Here is a 23191-nt window from a genome sequence, read left to right as displayed (position 1 = left end):
TGGAAGGCGGGTGAACTGGAACATCCCCTTCCCTTGCACGCTGAACGCACAATACTTCCTTGATCCCCGGGCCAGTGGAATCTGCAAAAAGGCCTCCGTGAGATCAATGGTCGAAAGGTAATTGGCGCGAGGCAAGCGGCCGAGAATGCGTCCAGGGTGCGGAAGGGGATAGGCGTCACGCACGGTCCTCTCGTTGAGCTTGCGAGCGTCGAGACAAAGCCGAATAGCCCCTGAGGCTTTTCGGATTGGTACTATGTTAAGTGACCAATCGGAGTTGGACTCTTCGATTATCCCGATTTCGAGTAATCGATCAATCTCCTCAAACAAACTCATTTGAATTTTGGGAGCTATGGGGTATGGGTAGAGGCGAATCGGTTTACACAGTTTGCTTTCCTCTTTAAGGACGATTTCATGTTCGCAAAGAGGCGTTGTGTCGAGCGTGTTCAAAGCCGGTGTTTTGAACTGCAGCTTCAATTTTTCCAGTCGCTGCTGCTGTGCTTCACTCAAACTCTGCGGAGTGGTTGTCGAAATGGGCTCCCCTTCGGTCCCGTTTCGCGTAATCGTGGAAATGGCCGGATAAATCCGAAACAGCCTCCAAAAATCCATCCCGCAAATACAGTCTTTAGTAAGACGAGGCGCTACTAAGGTGGGCAACACTCTTGTCTTACCATTGAAAGAAAATGGGAGGTGGACCTTGCCAAGTATTTCTAACGAGGAACCGTCCGCAGTTCGAAGTTCTACCGCCTGAGCTGGTTCCTTCAACTGTATGTTCTTTAACTTTTGGAAAACAGCTGCGTTGATAAACGTAAGGTTGCTACCGCAATCGAGGAGCGCATTGACAGAAATATCGAAAATCTTTAGTTGTGCATGGGGTCTATCATCAGTTATACTGTTCAGGGTTATTTTATGGATTTGGGGTAAGCTACCGTCTTCCTCTTCTTCGTCATCTGATCTCTGATTGTGCAGGTAATAGAGATCAGGTAACCACGTTTCTGGAGCTCCTCCCGATCGCGCTACGTGGGGGCCCAGCGACTTTAGGGCTTCCCCAGCCCGTTTTTTAAACAGTATGGGCAATTGTTAGTCGTGAAACCAATTAACGCACACCGATTGCAAAACACTCTTCTGGGGATTGGGCATTCGGAGAGGTTGTGATACTCTCGACAGTTGAAACATTGCCCTTCCTCGGGTGGAGAGTAGTTGGAAATCAATTTTAGGAGAGCACTCGGTTTACTAGGCCCCGGTTTTGGGTCAGGCGGTGACCCTTCTGACTTCCCTGCCTTTTCGAATGGGTTGCGCTTTGAAGTTGGCCCCGGTTTAGAATCGGGTTTAGAATTGTTAGATTCGGGCTTTGAGTTTTTCGGGAGTGCTGGTGAACTTCTTTGTCGATTTTGATTGACAAAAGTCTTGCTACCCGTAGCGTTTCGACTGTTGTAGTCAATTGCACAGGTTTCCCTCTTAGGAGGCCCGAAAACTTTGGTAAAGGCGGAAAAATCTGTGGCGTCCAGATCTTTACCGATCGTCAACAGCTCCCTAAGTGTGGTAACATTCTTACCCACCAGTGCCTTGCGACAATCATACCTCAAATTGGTTTTTAGAACCTCTAGCTTTTCGGAATCGGCCAGGGGGTGACTCATTGCTTGGAACAGCTTGTTCACTTGCAGATAATACTGCTGAAACGATTCCCCCTTCTGCTGGCGCGTTTGGTAGATCTTGGTACGTAAAACCGAGTCGAGATCAGGGTGTCTGAACTCGTTTTGCAGTTCCTGTACCAGTTGTGGCCAATTCTGTAACAAGCGTTGATTTCTACACGAAGTATACCAACTAAGAGCGGCACCTTCAAAAAGGTGCACCGCCGAATCAAACAGGTCCAATTCAGTCGCGTGTTCAGAAAGCGCGAGTTGTTCAATGTGGGACAAGAACTCGTTGAGTCCTAGTCCATGGTCATTTCCTGAGTATTTTCTGACCTTCCACTGTGAAACGGGAGTCATTTTGCGTAGCGGAGCAACAGCTGGCACGAAAGAACCTGTCGGACCGACTGGTTGACGTGGAGGCAAATTGTTTTGAGGATTTGGAGATTGGTTGTGGTTACCCACAGCGAACGGACTAAATGTGAATTCATCAATCCGGCGTATGAACGACTCATTCCCATTTCCTCCCTGAGACACAGGTGGAGGGTATGAAATGCCGCCACTGGTCGAAGAAGTGGGGATCGTAGTCCAGCGTGCTTGTCTCCCATCAACTTGTCTTTGACTTTGTGATGAAGCCGGTCCAGATTGGTTAGGACGCACATCATCACTGCGAAAAGGGTTTGAAGAATTTAGTTGCGCCGAAGACGGCCTTGGTGGAACTGGAGGAGGAGGGCGCTGTTTGCGCATCTCTTCCTTCAATCCACTCACCTGAGAAGCTAACGCTTTTATGAGACTGCCAATGTCAGTCATCGCTTGGTTAAAGTCTGTTTTTGAGACGAATTGTGACGAGTCCGATTTCTTCGGTATAGTCCCGGTAGCCGTAGTCGCGGTTGCCGACGCTGGCGCTGGCACATTCTCGCCTCCTGCCGCTTCATCTAACAAAACATCCGATTCTGAGCCCGCTTCTCCACCCGTCATGAAAAATTCTTGTTCTGACCAAAAGTATTCCGAAAACAAATTTAACACCTTCGCAAATTCCTCACTGCTTCTGGATTTTAATTCACCCACTGCATGGTTCTTAATAATCGCCAGGCGGTGGCCCAAATGCAACAAACGGGACCGGCAATCCTCTACCTGAGTTCGCGGCTCTGACGACAGTTTTCGAAGGAGTTGAGAAAAAATTAACTTACACGCGTTAAGGTCCATTTCTGGGTCTAAATCGTAGTGAATGATAAACTCATGTCCATCATTCTCTTCTTTCATAATCTGGCGCAGCCTGCGCCTACGCTTCACACGCGACTCGTCGTCGCCAACTACAACATTTCGCAAAAGTAGCTCGTAATCGAGCTCACCGGGCTCGAGGTGGTCTACACGCATGCTGCGGTAGAGCGTCCCGAAATCGGGACCCGAAACCGACAACCGTGGCATTGTTAATGAAATGCCTAAGAAACGTGGAACGTGAAGTGTTTTCGCTGTACAAAATAAAGAATTTTACGGGCTTTTCAAATCGCGAACTTACCCGAAACTATTCTACGCTATCTGTGATGATTTTCTGACAATTGGAAATGAGCTATTTGTTTTATCACTCGTGTTAAAGAGTAAAGACTAATCGGTTTTGCCACGTGGCGCACTTTAACCACCGCGAAAAAATTGGATTTGTCACTGATTTCAGCTGAACGATGCGACCAGAGAGGTTTTATTTTAAAGGAATTGAAAATTACTTGAAAACTCCCCCAACGCACAAAAGGAAAGTATATCCGAGGATATATTTTCCCTCCTGAGATCCTCTACTAGGATATTCACGTTGGGCGCCAGTATAAGACTCAAATTTTGGGCCCTGGGACTGCTCGGTTCTGGAAGAGTACCGGCTTAAGCCCCAGACAGCTGGTCTAAGCCGCGGCCGTCTACGGGGTGGGACTCCAAAACCTCTTTTAGTCCCAGGTCTCAGGGCGTCTGGCGTGGGGAGGTTTTCGGGCGCGAGGAACCTGAACTAACAACTTTAATGTGGGTACAAATATATTAAAGAACTTACGTCAATGCCGAAAGGATTGTTCGGTGGGTTTGATGGCGGCGCAGGGTTCAGTTGGCGGGAGCAGGGTGGCGACGGAAGGGTTCGGTCGCAAGGGATCCGGGCTTCGGGGTCCCGAAATCGGCCCCAAGTCCGGCCGGGGTGCCGGCAACTCCTACAGGAATGGCAGAAAACCCCTTCTTCGGCCGCTGAGGGTGAGCGAAGCGGTTACTGGAGATACTTGCGGTGATCGGGAGCGTTTGCTGTAGAACTCGGTGACACGTGGTACGAGCGACGGATGCAAACGGCAACGGCAGTGATGGCCCGCTCCTAAAACGACCCAGGGAGCTCGAGATCGACCACAATACCGGCCGGGATGGCGGAAAATCTGTTTGGGATCACCAGACGGCACGCCGAGGGTCAAGGGGTACTGGCTGAGGCTGTCACGGAAAATGTCCGCGTTCAAAAGGCTTCGTGGGCAAGCGCGCCGCAGGCGCTCGACGAGATGGTTCCGAAGGCCGGGAGTGCGGCCCACTCGATGGCAGTCTGGGCCTGGGTTAACGTGTCGCGAAGCGGCGACAGCCGGGTTACCGTCTGTTGATGAAGTGGCCGCACTTTGTAACAGTGGAATGGCGGTCACAACTTCTGTGGCTTCGTTGAGAGCTTGATCGCCTACGGTTTCTCCGAAGTCCAGGAAAAGCGAGAGTATGAACTCCGAGGCGGCTCTCTGATCGTCGGTGTCACGATCGGAAAAAAACTTTGACTGGCAAACTAGCCACTAATTGGTTGGTCGCAAAACGTGTCTTTCGTTCAACTGCCTCACACTAACTGCCTTCTCTCGCTCGGCGTCCGTATCTTCCCCGTCTTCATACGGACACCCACTCACTCACCCACTCATGGTCACCACGCGTTTACCTGTTTCCGCCCACGCGCGGTACTCATATTAGCAATCGCTGTCATCATAGTCGCTCATCCACCTGTTCTGCGTTGTGAATGTCAACCCACCGAACGCCGTATTTAAACACACCGTTGGTTCGAACTAATTAATACAAATATTGTTCCCTATTTTCCCGCGCTCGATATGGTAAACTGAATCAAATGTTACTGCTGGTAACAATGTATATGTTTATATATAAATATGTTTAAATTAACAAACAATAAATAATTAATGAAATTCATTCCGTATGTACATACGCACAAGCCATCAAATTTCCAAAAAATGCAGCTCAAAAACGGCTTAAAAAATATTCCTAATTTTTTGATATGTTAAGTAAAAATAGTTAAGCTTTCGTTAAAAAAATAGTCGTTGTGGTCCAACATTGTTAAAAACATGATAAACTGATATTTTGACGATTTGAACATATGAAAGAATACTAAATTTTTTTTACGATATTTTTTTATAAAGTCTAGAACTAATTTTTTTTTCATTCGTGAAAAAAGATTGTAAATCGGTCGTCTATTGCTGCAAAAGTTATGACCAGCCACTTGTCATCCTAATACTACCCCACAGTAAAAAAGCGAGCCAACATCTCTGACCCCCATTGTGCGTTGAACCCCATTTTGACAGCAAAAGTTTGTAAACAGTACACTTTTCTGGACCAACACTTAAAAAGCGCGTAATATTTTCCACAACAAAAAAGAAAATTTTCGAAAATACTAGGAGAATCATGAAAAAAACTAATTCTCTTAGCTGAAATATGTTACAATAAATAAAAACGTGTTCAAATTAGGCCGCAATTGGGGATGCAAAGAACTTTTTTGTTAACGAAAAAATATCATTCGTAAACTACGCCTAAATCAAATGTTTGACCTGAAACAGATGATGACTTAAAAAACATGGCCGCATCGCAGCCGGTTGGTTATGACGGTTTGAAAATAAAAAATAATGGAAATTTTCGTTTTTTAGGACCACCCTATTTTCAAAATGGCCACCCTAATTGCGAAACATATAATTACGGGTCTAATTATTTTTCAATCTGAGTTCTTTTGACGCAACCCGATAGTTTGGCCCAATAATTCAAATTTGAGTAAATAGATTAAATTCACACTAGGTAATTTGCCTTTAACTCCACCAAAAAATCTACTGAAGAGTAGGTAAATTCAACCTAAACGTGAATTTTTTTTCTACTAATTAAGAGAAAAACGGCATTAATCAAAAATTGGCTTATTGGGCCAAAGTACTCCCGGTGGGTCGATGCCTCTCGCTTTGTTTTTGACATCATCGGTGGGAGAGAAAGGGAAAATAACTAACCTTATTTTGAGTAGAACGTTTAATCGATATACCTACTTTTGGGTAAAATAAACCCAAAAAACACGTTTTAGTTCTCCATGCAGTAACCCTATACGTTATCAAGTAAGTATGAGTAAAAAGCTTTTATTTTTTATTTTTTACGAACATCACTTCAATCAAACGAAGCGTACAAAAACATAATAAGGCTTGGTATGATGATTGTTTTGGTGAACAGTTTTCACTTAGCCAACAATAGGCACATTAAGATGTTAAGGTGTAGTTGCAATTCCAGTCTAAACATTTATTGAACTGTCGGACCAGGAATCGTACTGATCCACTTCTAGCTTAGTTCAACTGTCCATCCTCAGTACACCAAGTTTGAAAAATCTCCCAGCAACCGTTCGCCGCTTATCAAACCAATTACAAGAGAATCAAAGTTCGTGTCCGAGCAACAGAGTACCCATCTTACACATGTATGCGAGCCCTCTTAATCAACTCCAGGTTTCCCTCCCTCGGGAGACCAAGCTCATCTTCCGAATCATTACAAAAGCACTTTTCCTGATCAACTTTTAATTACCTTATTAACAAACCCAAGCAACCGCACGGGAAAAATCCAGTTCCGCAAATCTCGATTCCGGTCCGGTCCATTCCACGCACAAGCGAATCCAGAGTATTCGGTAGTCCCTCAAGCTCCGGTAGTGTCTGACAGGAAAATGCCATCTCCCCAGCCATGCGTCGTCGTCGTTGGGCTGCGTTTATTCCTGTGACCCACAAAGAACTGCCGAAAAACGATTCCACCCTATTTCCTCCTCCTACTCCCAACTCCAGTAGTCGTCGTGGAGGTTGACCAAATCACGCACATGTAAGGGAAAATTGTGTAAAATGCGCCTTCGTGGAGCGATTTTTTTCTATTTCTGCGTCCGAAAAGATGATTTTTTTGACGTAAGTGATTCTGTCGTAATACCGAGGACGTGGGTTTGAGTCCCACTCCTGACAAACTCACATATTTTGAGTTCTTCTTTCGAAAAAGAAGTGAAGCCGAAGGTCCCGAGATGAAATAGCCTTGCGTAAAAAAGCTCTTAGAAAATATGCTCTATCTACAGATTTATCTAGAAGATTTTGAATCGTAAATTGGGTTTAACATTTTAATCTTCTTATTTTCCTTGAGATATCCCCATTAAAAGAAGTATGCTTCTATGCTTGACCCGTGATTTTACCGTTATTAATTGGGTTTTTAAATTAAGAAAAATGTATTAATTTTATGATTTTATACGAAAGAGCACCTTGTTCTGAATCACTATGATTTTTTTCCGATTTTTAGCACTTTGTTTTGGTACCTAAAATCAATTTCAAGATTTTTTGGAATCACCTTTTGACAGCTGGGCAACTGTTTGACAGCTCCGCCCAGTACAAAGTGCGACGAGGGGTGATTCGACAAATCGCTCCCATACAAACTTCAAATTGATTTTTAAATAGGTTCCCGGACTCCAAAATTTATGAAAATTTGGATTTCGGCTCAGTTTGCCATGCAGATTCAGAATATCGAATTATCTCAACACCGTTAAAGAAGCCAATTGGGTTTTTAAATTTAGAAAAATTCAATGATTTTATATTTTTAAACAAAAGAGCACCTTTTTCTAAGCCTCTATGATTTTTTTCAGAATTATAGAACTTTGTTTTGATACCTAAAATCAATTTCAAAAAGATTTATTCAAATCACCTTTTGACAGCTGGGCAACTGCTTGACAGCTCCGCCCAGTACAAAACCCGACGAGGGGTGATTCGACAAATCGCTCCCATACAAACTTCAAATTGATTTTTAAATAGGTTGCCGGGCTCCGAAATTCATGAAAATTTGTATTTCGGCTCAGTTTGGCGTGCAGATTCAGAATATGGAATTATCTCAACATCGTTTAAAAAGCCAATTGAGAGTTTTCTTAACAACTAAGTATGTTTGCAATCGCTTATTTCTTTAGACACGAATGTATCTGCCTGCAATCATAAAAATCAATGTTGTGATGTGTGAAGAAAGTGTTTTTACCCCACTATCCCCTACATAACAGCACCCAGCCCACCGTTCCGTTTTGGCTTGTTATAACGCTGAGCCGGGTTCGGTTTGGCCCCCCGGTTAGGTGGGGCGAACCTTTATCAACTTTATCAACACCCTAATTGCGGCTATTCAGGTGTAATTAACAAAGATTCGTTTCCTTTCACCTTTCCCTGCCCCCGTTCTTTTCCTGCAACGCAATGGCGGCGGTGGTAGTGGATGGTGGCACGCTGCTGGTCGGCCCGTTGCGTTGTTGAGTCGTCCCCCTCGAGGGTGAAACTTTCTTAGGTCCTTCCGCTTGGGCACAGCAGCAGCAACGATATGCTTTTTATTAGAATAAGGTTTGATTGCGCCTCCGCGGGCGCGACAGAACGTGCCAGCAACACCACCAACTTACCTTGACTCCCGTTCATTCGGTACTCGGATATTCTTGCTTCATTTTTTTTTTTCGAGGATGCGCCCCAAAGGCAATCTGAAATCACTCGTCGTCGTGTTCTAGCCAAGTCTGGCGGAAAGGAACAACCAGCCCATAACCGCAACTGGACGAGCTCGGCAAAAAAAAATCCGTGCCGTTTGTTGTTACGCCCCTCCGGTCAAACTGGTTTCCGCTTGGATGATGAAGATTTTGGGCCGAATTTAAACCGCTTGACCGTACTTCTAGCGAGGCGTGTTACGGAGGATGGTAAGAATAAAATCCACTTTTCACCTGACGCTCACCACGGTGCACGGTGTGTTTGATGGAAGCAAATTGTTGTGTTATTTGATATCATTCAACTTGACAACATGTGGTTTTCCTGAGGTTATATGAAAGTACTTCTAACTCACCTCTGTGTCGTAAACTAGTACTCGATTCTAGAAGTAATTTCCGAAAATCTTGTACAAATACCTTGGTATCCCCAGACATAGCAGCGCATCGACAAACTGGCACTATTGAACGTAGCAAATCCCCCTCCCTTTCACGCTAGAGAGCTATCTCGGCGGTCTTTGTAACCGACAAGATAGTGCCTACGGTCGAGCTCCCTTTCCGGAAGCGAAACTGATTACTCGAGAGACCATCCACATTCTCGGTATGCCTCAACAGTCTGTAGCACTTGAAGCTTCAATTATTGTTGGATAATTGAAGCTTTCAAAAGTGTTGATACTTAAAATCTTGGAAGTCAAAAATCATTGGATCGATCAAACTTTATCTCATTCTGGCAAGCTAAGGTTCTGAATGCGAGAACGTTTGCATGAAGCTAGAAAAGCCTTATGCTATCACACACGATTCTAACTATTCTCACCCTCGAGCCTCCTATGTACCGTAAACCGGGGTCAAATTGATTTCCGGGTCTAAATTGATCAGACTGGGAGATCAATTTGACCCCGGGTTATGGTACACTGAGTGAGTAGTATCGGTGTTCAAAAGTAACGCGTTCCGTCTAGTCTGTTGGTTGGCACACACGGAATGTTATACCGTATCCCTTCGCAACGGTACCTTGAAACGACTGTGGATTTCGTCATCCTGATCATCGCTATAGCTGTGTACAAGAGTGCGGCTGGATTCAGTAAGTATTTGATATTCTCTAACCGCAAGAGGAACACAACACCTGCAAGAGCTGCCAATTGGAAGATTGTGCTGACAACAACATTTGGTGACTCCACAAAGGAGCTGCTGCAACCAACATTTGGCGGCTCCAGAGAGGAGCTCCTGCTACCAATAGCCCCTAAAGCACTCAGTTAATAACTGCGGCAGTGCTCGCTCATGGAACTCTAAGCTTAGTAGTAGGCATTTCATCAATTGGATCTCTAAGTAACATTTTGATGGTAAGGGTTTTTAAAACCGACATAAAACCTGATACCTTTCATTTTGGGTTTACGAGGGTCCTAAGTACCTCTTCTAGTCTGTTTGATAAAAAAAATGTTACTTTGGTCGCTATTCTTAGCATAGCGGATAAAACGAAGCATAAGAGGTATAAGTATATTGTAAAACAAACTACATGCAATACGCTTTCGAACTATTACGGAAGCATCTTCATTAACAACATTTCATTTAAATTGCATTCGTGCGTTGAGCTAGAAATGCTCTATATGTAGATACATTGTTTTCACGACCTATTCATTGAAGTTTGACCCCCCGTGAATGGGAGTTGCACAGTTGATAGCTAAGCAGGGAAAGGGGAACTCTATAAGAAGATTATGATGTTTTTGGTTTAGCCACGTTCATTTTGTTCAATTCCGCCTGCCGGTAATACAACAAGAATGTATTGCATGCAAGTAATAGTTAGTACATTTAGTAAACATTAGTAATACTATAGAAACTTATGTATTTTTCTTCTTTTCTTTTGAATATTTTTGAAGAAAAAACGGTAGTGGTTGAAAAATGTTTGTGACATTGGCGCTTAATCTTAACTCTATCGAGCATTACACAGCCATAGCGTTTTTTTTTTTCTAATCCTACCATTCACCACCTAATGAGTCTTGCGACGGGCACTTTTTTGCCGCTTATGACTTTGAAACGATAAAAATGCACCCATGTTGCTCTAACCTCTGCTGAAGCCGCCCAACCCAGACTAAAATGCCACCAGCCAGCTTACCTTCATCCGAGGTGTTGCGTGTGTAACGTAGAGCTTTTTTTTTTATTGACAAATCCTGACTATCGATGACGATAGGGGAGCAGGGCGAAGACGGACGTAAGAAAATTAATAAAACCGTCATGTTCAATTCTAAATTCGGTTAATTGAATGTGACACGAGCACTAATTAACGGCGGCGGGAAACGCGAATGCCAGCCATTGTGGTGGAAGTGAAAATATGATGACGTAAAGAAGTTGATGTCATTCTTAAATGTGAAATGGTCCTCATTTAGGAATAAGGATATGTATTCTTCATGGTTTTTTTTTCTATCTACGTCGTTATTGCAACTTGATATACCATCACAAATTAAGGACAAACATCTTGGGATCCCAGTTGAACATTTCACTAGAATATATAATGCACAAATCTCAAGATGCAAACTTTAGTTCTTGATTAATTGTCATAAGTCTCAAATAAGAAGATACGGGGCACTGGTCTAGGTTTAATGAGATTGTGCGCTCAAAATCGTGAGTAGGTGTAAAAGTTGGCCATTGTGGCGGCTATCTCTGGACTCTAACTGGCTTGTCCTTATTGTTTCTATTTACCTGTCTAAAGATTTATATTCAAGACTATATTCCTAAAATCATTACCCGAACTATCAGAGTCTGGAGCACGCTGTATAGTTGAGTCAATAGTAAAATTTGCACATTTAAAACAGCAACATGCACAGAAAGTACCAAAATAGTTTTTCCTATCAACAGGGTGTGGTGGCGTGCCACTATCTATTTTAAGTTACACTTATTGAGGTGCAAAATCTGCTTTAAGGTTAATCACAAACAATGGAGTTTCTACAATATTATTTGCTGCTTTCACCATCAGCACAGTGATGGAGCCTAATAAATGAACAGTAATTTAATGGTGAAATGTTCTTAAGAATCTGGATTTTTTTCTTTTCCACCCACTGACTGACTGGCATTTCCGGTGCGTGAGCTAGCGGTGAAGTTGGATAATGTCACGAAGAAGGAGGTACAGGAGGTAGCCAAGCCATTCGTCGTCGTCTCGTGTTCGTGGAAATTAATTTGATAACGCACCACAGCCACACAACACCCCGTGAGTAAGTAAGTGAGTACCCATTTCGGTTCGCCACCGCCGCTTGGGCAAGTTAAGTTGATTGAATTAAACCATTCAAGTGCGCTTATCGCAAGCTCGTTATTGTCACTTATCTCGAATTGGCATGGAATGGTGCGGGAAAAGCGTTCTCGTTGTTGGATTGTGGATTCGGCGAATGACTTGATTTATAAAGTGCTCAATGAATTCAACCTCAGTGAAATTGTAGGCTTAGCTTAGCTTAGCTTAGACTAACTGCACATATCTATGGTTGCTACTCCGTGATTAACCCGAACCAATGACAGTTGTACAATGAATCAACTGAATAATTGACTGGGATTGGTCAAAATTCTCACTGTGCACGCTTCAGAGGCTCTCTTTAAAGGTACAATAACGGCGCCGGCCACGTCCTTGCAGTCAGGTTGGGAGAGGGAAGGAATGTTAGTAGCAACCTTTGTTATGTGAAAGTTGGCGTTTACCGCACGTCTCCACCAAAGGCTGCAGGAAGGAGTTCTTGTTAGTAGGGGAGGTATCGTTGGGTCAGGATTCACTTTGATAAGTAATATGATCTTTGATTTGTAATGCCTATCAGAGTGCCGCGCTATTGTTCGCTTCACGCAGAAAGCAAACAATCGAACACCCACGTCGGGTGATCGCTCAATGTTTACAACAAATGACTTCACAAAATATACAATTTGTCTAGCTATTGCTCGCTTTACACGATAAGCAAACAATCGATCACCCACGTCAGGTGGTCGCCTCATATTCGACTATTCTCGAGCACATACACAAATATTCGCGTACGTTACTCGCGGTGCATCGACAGCAAGGAACAACACAATACTAAACATTAAACAGTTGCGATACTCACTCCATTCAGGAGCACAACCTCAGTGAAATTGTAGGTGAGTAAAAGTGACACCGCCTGGTAACTTCTACAGCCCCAAAAACAATTGTTTCACGTTTAATTTAATGAATTTGTCTGATGACACATCAAATGCTGCATAATGATCATGTGGCATGAATCTGGAAAGTTATCCTAAGCTTATCTTAGCTTAAACTATGGTTTCTATTCCGTGATTGACCCGAACCAATAATGACAGTTTCACAATGAATCATTTGAATGGATGACTGGGAGTGGTCATAGTTATTCTCACTGTGCACGATTCCGAGGTTCTCTTTAAGGTACAATAGCGGCGTCAGCCAGTCAAGTTAGAAGAGAGAAGGAATATTAGTACCAACCGTAGTTATGTGAAAGTTGGCATTTACCGCACGTCTCCACCAAAGGCTGCAGGAAGGATTACTTGTTAGTAGGGAAAATATTATGCCACTCAGTAAAAATCAGAATACGGGGATAGTCTGCCTCCGGCTCCTGATATAAGCGCGACAGTGACTAATCATAACAGCGATGTCCAAAGTTCAGAAAAATGGACACATGCTTTATAGACAGCCCCCACTAGTGACGCAATGAGGCAACAATTGTTTTTGATCATTCATAACAAAGATGGATTCCAAGAAATAACAGTTATAAAACAACTAGGGTGCCTGTACCAGTTATCGCACTACCTAAGGAAAACTATTTCTACAAAAATAAGAAGAAGACCGACGAATGTTTCCAATATGTCAAATGATTGTGTAGTTTCCATACTTTTCAGGAAAAATAAACTAACTGAGCCAAAACAACTTTTAGTATTTATTACGGCTTGTGCCAATGATAGGAACCCTGTACCAGTTATGGACACATTTGTTAATTTCAGTTTCACTTCGCACTATTTACATGCATTCCTTACGGGGTTTACCATAATTGGTACACTATGGCGAAATAGGGTGCAAGGAAGCCGAAAAGTTTAGGAAAATGAATTATTTCTATCATAATTTGAGCAAATTGTGAAGTTTGAATGATTGCAACCATCTTTTGTGATCGTGATCTGTTGTTCACGTTTTTTTTTCTTGTAGATTTGCATCATTAAAGGTTGAAAATCAACTATGGCGAATTTGAGGTACTATAGCCATAACTGGTACACCGAGCCTACCGTTTGAAACAGTATTAGATTTCAGCTTTATAGTTCTATAAAAGAAGGGTTCTTAAGCAACTCGGACAACAAGTTTCCTCGCTACGTGGAAGGCCAAAAAAAATCCCTCTGTGCAAATTACCTTTAATCTTGAACTTCAAATTTTGTGATTTTGTTTGTATAGAGCAGAAACGTTACACTGAAACATCTGAAAATGCTCAATTCTAAGATAATGGAATCTTTACAAAGTTACCGTGATTTCGGGTGAAATTGATCACTTTTCACAGTTTTGCCGTCTTATTTTAAAAGGTTAACCGAAATGATCAAACTCAATGCTTCAAAACAAGTACGACCATGGATGTCATCAGTCAACGAGGTTGAAACTTCTACCTGTAAATCGTATTATTGTGAAAAAAATATCATTTGAAATAAAAATTCAAAAAATTGATTTCGGGGCGAAATTGCTCAGCCAGTGAACTGCTTTTGCAAGACTGAAAATATGTTTTCCAACTGCGAAAAACTACGAAAGTTACTACAAGTTTTCTAAATGTAAAATTATTTAAGTTTAAAGATTAACCCTCGAGCAGTCGCGTCTTTGACTACCTGCAACGCCGCCACACTCACGCTATGTACCAAAAGCGTGCATTTTTCATGGTGCGTGTACTCAGTACACGACGCGACCTCTCCCGGGTTAATAAATACGACGAAAACGCAAGAAAGTATGCAATTTTCTCAGGATATATGCAATACAATTACAAAAAAGTTAACTTTTATGCATAAAATTTAAATTTTATAGAACTTTTGATGACGAAATCGGTTTTAGCAAATATTTAACAGCAAGAAACATTTATTGGAATGGTTATTGAATGTGCGATACCGCTACAGCAAGGAAAGTTTGAAAGCGTCTTTCAACATCGCTGAACATGTAGTTTGAGAAAATATTGAATTTCATGAGATAAGTCAATTTTGCTACTGCCAGGGGGTGGCCATTAGTAGTATTTACTTTGCACGCAAGGATATTCTCAAGCACACCTGGAAGCTACAGTCACTATATATATAAATAAAAAGTCACGGACACCGTCTTCAGCCAGAGGCTGTACAGGCTGAACGAAACTTAACACAGACAACGGACACGACACACATTACTGGGGCTCGTAATACGGAGGATACGAGGAAGAAACATTTCTTGCGAAAAGTGTCATCACTCGGAGCGGGAATCGAACCCTCACCCCATGGCATGGTACGGTTACACGCTTGGTGACGCTAACCGCACGACCACAAGGCTCCACATATAGTCTGGCGAATTGAAAATCCTAAGTACTGGCAACTGGATAATATACTGCCAACACTAGGAAAAATTCAAGATTTAAACAAACTTCGTGTTGTCAGAGCTCGAATTTATCATCTGTACTGATACAATACTCTTCTCATATTCCTCCCTTGAAATGTCAAGTTCAATTGGCTTCGATCGAATTGGATCTTTATTCACCAGACTGTACATCTATTGACTGTACTGGAGACACCCAAACGGTGAAGTTTTCAACCAAATTGACCATGTGCTGAAAGATGGTCACCACTTCTCGGATGTCATTGATGTAGGACTTTTAGGGGTCCCAACATAGACTCAGATCACTATCTCGTAGTAGCCGACGACCGGATAAGTGAGATCAACAAAACAGATAATCCCAACATTCTGTCGTACTTATCGACAAAGCGATGAGTACGGCAGCGTTGGATGTGATAGGCACTGTTCATCGATGACCTAGAAACGGGTGATTCGATGAGAGGAGGTCCACCGTAGACGCTATCTTGTCGGTTACAAAAACCGCCGAGAAAGAACTCGAGCCTAAGAGAAAGGGGGTTCATTTCTGTGCGGTAGTGACTCTGGATGTAAGAAATGCGTTTAATAGCGCCAGCTGGTCTGCTATTGCCGATGCACTCTTGCTAGTCTACGACACGGAGGTGGGTCGGAAGTGCTTTCACCTATACACACCGGTCCCACCAGGTTCCATCCTGGGTCCTGGGTTATGGAATATCATGTACGACGAGGTGTTGAGGTTAGAGTACCCAGTGGGAGTGAAGATTGTCGGATTTGCCAACGACATTATGCTCGAAGTCTACGGTGAACCGATCGAGGAGGTGAAGTTGACTACCGGCCACTCGATCGGTCCAGGAAACTGGAGCTGGCTCACCAAAAGACTGAGGTGACGGTTGTTAACAACCGAAAATCAGATCAGCAGGTGGTGATCAGTGTAGGTGAGTACACTATCCCGTCGAAGCGCTTCGTCAAACACTTGGGCATGATGATCGACGATAAGCTTACCTTCGGTAGTCACGTTGATTATGCACAGCTATTGCGGCACTGTCCCGGATGATGTCCAATAGCTCTGCGGTGTACGCCAGTAAGCGCAAGCTTCTGGCCAGTGTTGCTACGTCCATACTAAGGTATGGCGGCCCGGCGTGGGGCACCGCGCTAAGTACCAAATGCTTCCGACGGAAGCTGGAAAGTACTTACAGGCTTATGTGCCTGAGGGTTGCGAGCGCGTACCGTATCATGTCACACGACGCTATCTGCGTCATTACTGGTATGGTGCCTATCGGCATCCTCTTAAGTGAGGACATGGAGTGCTTCGAAATGCGCGGCACAAGAGGCATACGCAGGACTGCCAGGATGACTTCTATGGTCAAATGGCAGCGCGCGTGGGCAGTTCCACCAAAGGAAGGTGGACCCATAGGTTGATAACGAGGGTAGATAGTTGGATTAATAGGCGCCATGGGGAAGTTACATTCCACCTGGCACAGGTCCTTACAGGTCATGGTTGTTTCCGACAGTATCTACACCGTTTCGGGTATGCAGATTCTCCCGAATGCCCAATGTGCAATGGTTTAGAGGAAACGGCGGAACACGTTTTGTTCGTGTGCCCGCGTTTTCGCACAATCAATGCGTGACCGCATGCTTGCCACATGCAGGGAGGACACAACTCCGGACAATTTGGTCCAGAGGATGTGTAGGGATGAGTTTGGCTGGAACGCCGTTTCAACGTCTATCACCCATATCGTCTGGGAGCTACAGAGGAGGTGGTGCGTGGATTCGTAAAATGGCTAGTTCAGATGCGGTACAAGAGGCGGTCCAGGGGTTCGGAGTCGGCTTCGTAGGTCATACCGATGCCCTGCGGTCGTGATCGACCCTTACAGCGATTGAGTGGCCTCAGAGAGGAAGTCCCGGTACTCTGGTAGAGGTAAAATACTGACGATTCAAACATGATATTGGTTTGATTGATATAAGAGATAAAAGATCTGAGAATAATATCTGAAAAATGTTCCTGGAACATCTGAACAATATCAAATTTTGATATTTCAAGATCAAACGAATAGCTCGCTGCTATTGGTTAGATCTTACAAAATCTTAATATGATGTGATGATGATGTTTCAGGAGTAAATTTTTGATTTTATTTTTAGATCTTTTATCTCTTATGTCAATCAAACCCATATCACTTTTTGATCTCCATATCAAAATATGCTATTATTGAGCTCTTTTCTTCTACTCGGGTAGCGGTGCTGTCGTGGCGCTGGTCTACTGGGTTGGATCCGAGCCCGCGGTTGGACAGGGGTCCTCGGTAAGGGCCGGGACAGGTGGAGACCTTGCTGTATGCAACCTTCTAAACGGTAGTGATACCCTTCCTTTGCGGGCAGGTCAGATGGGGTTGCACGTGGGCATCTGTTCTTGATGTCTTCCAAGCAGTTGGGCGCGGGTGGGGTTGACCCTGCCCGCCTTCCGAGGATAAAGGGAGTGGTGAGGACCACTCGGGAAACTGGCTAAGCGCCAGCATGCTATCGTGACCATAGGAATGTGTTAAGTGGGCCGAGGAAAGAGTAGTCCTGGCTTTTACTATTGTAGTAGAAGACTACCCTATCCTTGTTGTTAGGGTGTCTGTTTGCAGATTTTCCCCCTATGGTTTAGAAGGAAAAAAAGAGGGTAACGGACAAGAAGAATTTTGCCAAAAGCCGGATGCTGGAGAGGTGATATAGGGAAGCAAGACAAATCGATAAACAAGTTTTCCGCAAAAAGAACGAGAGCATAAATTTTAGGTTCATATCAGCCGAGAAGACTATGGAACAGAATAATATGCGGAGGTTTTACGAAACTGTCAACGGCGTGCGAAAAAAACAGTGCCTTCTCCCGTCAAGACAACGACTTTGATGGAAACTTGCTAACAGATAAAACAATGGCTGCCAGGTAGAGAGAACACTGCTAGGTATTATTGAACGGTGGGAATGGAGGAGCGAGAGATAGAAGTGGACCGACTGTGCAACCTCCAACGCTAGACAAGCCTTCAGAAAACTGAGAAACACCAAGGCTGCTGGGAAGGATGAACTCCCGGCCGGGTATCTCAGGCACGGTAGTGAACAGTTGTATCAACTTTTAATCCGTATTGTATTGAAAATATGGGAAAGGGTAGATCTGCCTGTTAGTTGGTTGGATGGCTTCATACAGATGATTTACACTTCTCAATTCAGCGTACAAAGTTTTGTCCGATATTCTGTTTTATAGGCTGAGACCGATTCCTCAGATCTTCGTCGTCGAATATCTGGTGGGCTTTCATGAGGGATCTGTACTATAATACTACTCAGTGAAGATAAAGGAGTTAGGCGCTGTCCATAAACTACGTGGACTCATTTTTGGCCTCAGCCCTCTCATAGACTTTCATACAACATTTTCGAAACATGTATGGGGAAAAGATTCTGGCCAAACCCCTCCTCCCAGTAAGAGTCTACGTTTAGGCCCTTATGACAGATTACAGTTGAAGACGGTTTCCTGGCGAAGCTTATTAGACTGATTGCGAATGAAACTTCGTAATCGTTTGTAACCTTAAACAGACTGAAGCAGGGCGATACTCTTTCGATCTAACTGTTCAACTTAGCGCTGGCAAAAGTGATAAGGAGAGCTGGAGCAGACAGGAGCGGAACTAAATATTGTTGCGCGGTCACATATGCACCTTCGACGATATCGACATCATCGGGATCCAATATCGGGCCTCTTCTAGCCCCGTGGAAGGCCGCGCACACATTAGCTTTTTGCAGCTGAGGAGGGCCTAAGAACCCTAGACGTTTAGGGCGACAGGAAGCGATTGGCCCAGGACCGAGATCACTGGAGACGATTTTATTCGGTTTAGATTCACCGCTGTGAGTTGTAGCCAATCATGTATCAGGTAAGTATCAACTAATTAATTTTGTGCTATAAGGGATCCCTTCAAAGGAACATCGTTCCACTGGGAAATCCCCAAGTCAAATGTAGTTGTTCCTCGTTTATCACATTCGCTCAAGCTATAGTTATAGATAAGATATTTCTTGAATTATATTACTTTTTGATATAGTTTTGTTTTTCATAAAAAAAATAGTAAAGATGCGTCCACTACCAGGGGGCTCACTCGAGCTTTTTGGTGTGGGGGTGAGTGGAGGGTCGCATTAAAAAAAAAAAAAAAAAAGTAAGTAGCTCTCAGTTGATTTTGAAGTGTTCCGAAACCTGATAAAATCGAGCGTGAAATCAGTGAGTGGTGAATAAAACAAGAAAGAAATGTACAAATTTTATGTTGTATTACTTTCGAAAGAATATGAAATCAGTTTTATAATGTTTATGATTCCTTACAAGAAGGATGGTCGTTTGCATCTCATTGAAGCAAGTAAACATTAATTACTTATAGGTATGCAGCTGCAAAGTAAAAGCATTTTGTTTCATGTTCGCCCACTTTCAAGTAATTAAATCCACTTACCATTCTGATTCTCGCCCGTCAAATTGGTGTAATAGATCGGCGCCACGCAGGCCTCGGTCGGGCTGGTGGGTCCCGTAGGCCCCGCAGTATCATCCACTATTCGATGTATCACTCCACCGGTGGCCGTACTCCCGGTGATTCCTCCAGTGATGGCCGCTGGACCAAGGCCACTAATAACACTTCCCAGTGGCCCCGCAACTCCGCTGCTGCTGTTGCTGCTGCTGATCACACTAACGCTGTTCAGTATAATCACATTTCCGGTGTTGCTGCTGTTACCGGGTCCTGCCGCCGGAGTGGGACTACAGATCACTCCCCCTGGGACCACCGCGCCGCCGTTGCTGGTGTGCTTCACAATCACATTACCCACTTCCGTTGCACTGGTTCCGACGGTTCCCCCACCCCCGATAATCGTAATCTGACTGGCGTTGCTGCTGTTGCTGCCGAGTCCGAGTCCCAGCCCGGAGACCGGCGGTTGGTGGTGGTTGGTGTGGATGGTGACGGGAAGGCCATTAGTAGTGAGCCGTCCGTAGGGAATAACCCCACCACCGCCGCCAGCTGCTGATGTGGAAATGGATAGTGTTGGGGGCGGTGGTGGTGGTAGTGGTTGGGCCGGAGGGACAGCTATTTGCTTCTTGACGATGTAGCAACGAGGCATGACGGGTCGGTCGCTGTTTGGATTGATCCACGTCGTCGTCGTCGTCCTCGACGTCCCAATAATGTTATTTGTGCTGGCCGCGTGAGGTGGTTGCTACCTGGCCGCGAGCGCACGTAGGTGTAGGGCTAATAAATCGATAGAAAGAGGAAAAACCGGAAAGTCGGGGGAGGTTTGTTTCTTCTTTTTTTTTCGGGGGGAGTGGGATGGGGTCGCTCGCCGAAAAACAACACACTTGTTGGATTTATGAAATATGTTTTAATGGGGCTCACGGATCCTTGCGTCGCGTCACGTCGACCAAGTCGCGAGGGGTGGAGGAGCTATTCGCTATTCACTTGCTGGCTGTGCTGCTGCTCTTGGTCTTGGTGTGGATCATATGTGCACCGAAGCGAGACGGCTTGACCTGGTGCTCTTTCGCTCGAGCTCGAGCTGGGTCTCCTGGTTCGAGTTGTTGTTGATTTTTCCTTGGTGTGTTTCAATGTTTGTATTGCGCTGCTGTGTGGGTGAGAGTTCTACTGCGGCTCCTGACTCGGCTTCTGGGGGTGGTGGTTTTCCGTCGGGGGTGGTGGTGGTGGTCACAGGTGTTGTGGAGGGTGACGCAGGACGGCGACAGGGGACCAATATAGGTGAGTCAATGTGTATATTTATGTGCTTAGGGAAAACAATCGTAAAACACTTGTTGTTATGGGGTAGTTTCGGGCGAGTTCCCCACTTCCTCCGACGTGCTTCGGAGACACTTTGCTTTTCTGCACAGGACGAACAAGGGAATATCGCTTTCCACTCGATTTAGTTGTAGCGGTATTGATTTATTTCTAGTTTTAAAGTTCAGAGTGTAAAATATTTATTGCTATAATCTTCGATTGTAACGCGTAAAAACTGGGGAGAATTGCTTTCCAAACTACTTGCACTAGATACTATGATAGATGATTACTCTTTTATATCTTTCTTCATTTTCACAGGATGGGTATTGCTTTCGTTGTATTTTCGTGATTTCTTCAATTGCTTTTCATTTACTACAGTATTACAGGTGTTTTCGCTTCGGTTCACATCGAGAGAGTTTGCCGGACAGTCAGTGTCATCCACTAATGTATGTATGAAATAATTACAACTCGATGCAACAAGTAGCCGAAAGTTGGTTGCAGTCCGCCTTCCAATTCACTGCGGAGACTGCGGTAGCTGGCGACGATGATGACGAGACGACGGTTTCTGACATGGCACTGGCCGCCGCTATCCGGGATCCAACTCTAACAGGTGAGGATCCAGCAGGTGTCCTTCAGTAAGAGCAACCTCTCACACTACCAATTGACCTGTTCTTCCAACTGCTTCCTACTATAGTTACAAGGCAAAATTACACAACACTTTACAGCTACGAACAAACCGAGCTTCAGAATTCATGAGTCACTTCATCCTTCGTATCTGGGGGACGTTCAAGGCAACCTGGAGTCAGATTTCACAATCCTTCCAAGCGACACATAAATCCTTTTCTTCAGGAACCTCAATCGGTCCTCTCGGATCAACTTTGATCCATTTTTCACCAGTTTTCTTCCCGAATAGAACAAAACACTGAACCGGGCCCGGCGGCCATGCTTGCAAACTCGAATCTCTATAGCCTATTTCAACACTCGACCACCTACAGATGAGTTTTCCGCACCAACACCACCGTGCGGTAGAATCCTTCTCAAAACGAAAACCCTCTAACAAGTTGTTGGTAGCTCGAACAGGTCTCCATTCACCATTCACTCGAACTGCTCGATTTTCCACACCAACACAAACAAACCCCTCAAATGTGCCACCACTACGCCGAGCCCAGGACGGAGAACCATTTTTCCTATTGCAGTGCGAAAATGCGCCCACTTTCCCAGGAAAATCGCTTTTCTTGACTTTCCACCGTCAAACTCCACAAAACTTCACTTTCCACCACTTCGCAACACTTTGCCCACTCACTTAGCGTCGGAAAAGAGCATTTACAACGAGAAAGAACGGAAAAACGGTCCAAATCGAGAACGTAGAGGAACAGGAAGCACACAGCGCTCACAGAGGAAAGAAAACATATAGTGACGACGATCGGATGACGTTCAGACGGCCAAACCACCCTCGATGAACCCTTCATCTGCCATCTCATTCCCACCCAGCAGCCACTCACCCCTAGGAGAAAACGCATCAACCATATCTGCATCCACCCCGCGCACTCTCCCATCACCATCGGGAAAAGGACTCTCACCCAACACCCCCCGAAGGAAAAATTCGAGCAGCTACCACTCCCTTACACAGTCGCGCAACGGAGGACGACGACGAGCAAACAAGTGGTGGTAAATGCTCGCACAGGTTGCAGCAAAAACCACCCCAACAGCAGCGACACAGTGAAGGACCGACCGACCGAAATCCGACGGAGGGTTGACGAGGGTGGCGTTCGCCTGTTCGTTATTGTTGTTTGGCCGCCACCACCACACCACATTGATTCAGCAGTGGAGGACACACAATGCGCATGACGACGGTGGCAGCCGTGTGTGAACACAACACTGACTGACTGTTCTGGGGTGAACAACGGTCTACCTAGAATCCGATCTACTGGAGGCTGGATGCGCTGCTGCCGCAGGTGATGAGTGTGGAACGATAACATCCACACTAGACAGGGGTTCATGCCGGAGATACTTCCGTAATGTGCATACCGACATGCTTCAAGGAGGTTCATTCTTGAGATGACGATGGATGCTGAGCTGATTCTTTTCTGCGAAACAATCATTTTATGCTCAGAGTTGGGGTGATAAAAGGAAGACGGATGAATTCTTTGACTGGGAAGACTGTTGATTGCTTCTTGGAAACTTACTGTTTTCACCAGAAGGCAAAGACATTGTGTGTTGATGATCATTGATTGATAGAATAATTCTGAATAAATAAATCTTCATCTCCTTTTTTTCGTAGCGTAATGATCCAACTGGGACGAAACCTGCTTAGCTTAGAGTTTCACTGCTTCCACAAATATTCACTGAAAGCTTCATCTGCCAATGACCATTTTGCATGTGTATATCGTGTGTATCTTCGTGCCTGCATACTCTATGCCGAAGGAAGTCCATTACGGAAGCTTCCTGGATCATCCGGAAATCGAACCCGTCACACTTTGTAGTTGAATACCCTTGCTTTTACAACTGCGGATATATGGGCTGATAGACATGTTTAATTACT

General features: G+C 44.6%; 1 protein-coding gene across 1 annotated transcript in view; it reads right to left on the bottom strand.

Annotated features, from left to right (window-relative positions):
- Positions 1 to 22501, bottom strand: part of LOC109405120 (mucin-5AC-like) — a 163988-nt gene extending 141487 nt beyond the window's left edge. Inside the window, exon 1 of the mRNA XM_029879374.2 lies at positions 19357 to 22501. Coding sequence (XP_029735234.2) covers positions 19357 to 20011 — 655 coding nt within the window. The 5' untranslated portion in view covers positions 20012 to 22501. The remainder of the gene's footprint in view (positions 1 to 19356) is intronic.
- Positions 22502 to 23191: the final 690 nt, after the last annotated feature.

Source organism: Aedes albopictus, chromosome 2 (genome assembly GCF_035046485.1).
Source record: "Aedes albopictus strain Foshan chromosome 2, AalbF5, whole genome shotgun sequence".
Lineage (NCBI taxonomy): Eukaryota > Metazoa > Arthropoda > Insecta > Diptera > Culicidae > Aedes > Aedes albopictus.
The sequence above is the reverse complement of the archived record's forward strand: the minus strand, read 5'-3'. Positions and strand labels throughout refer to the sequence as shown.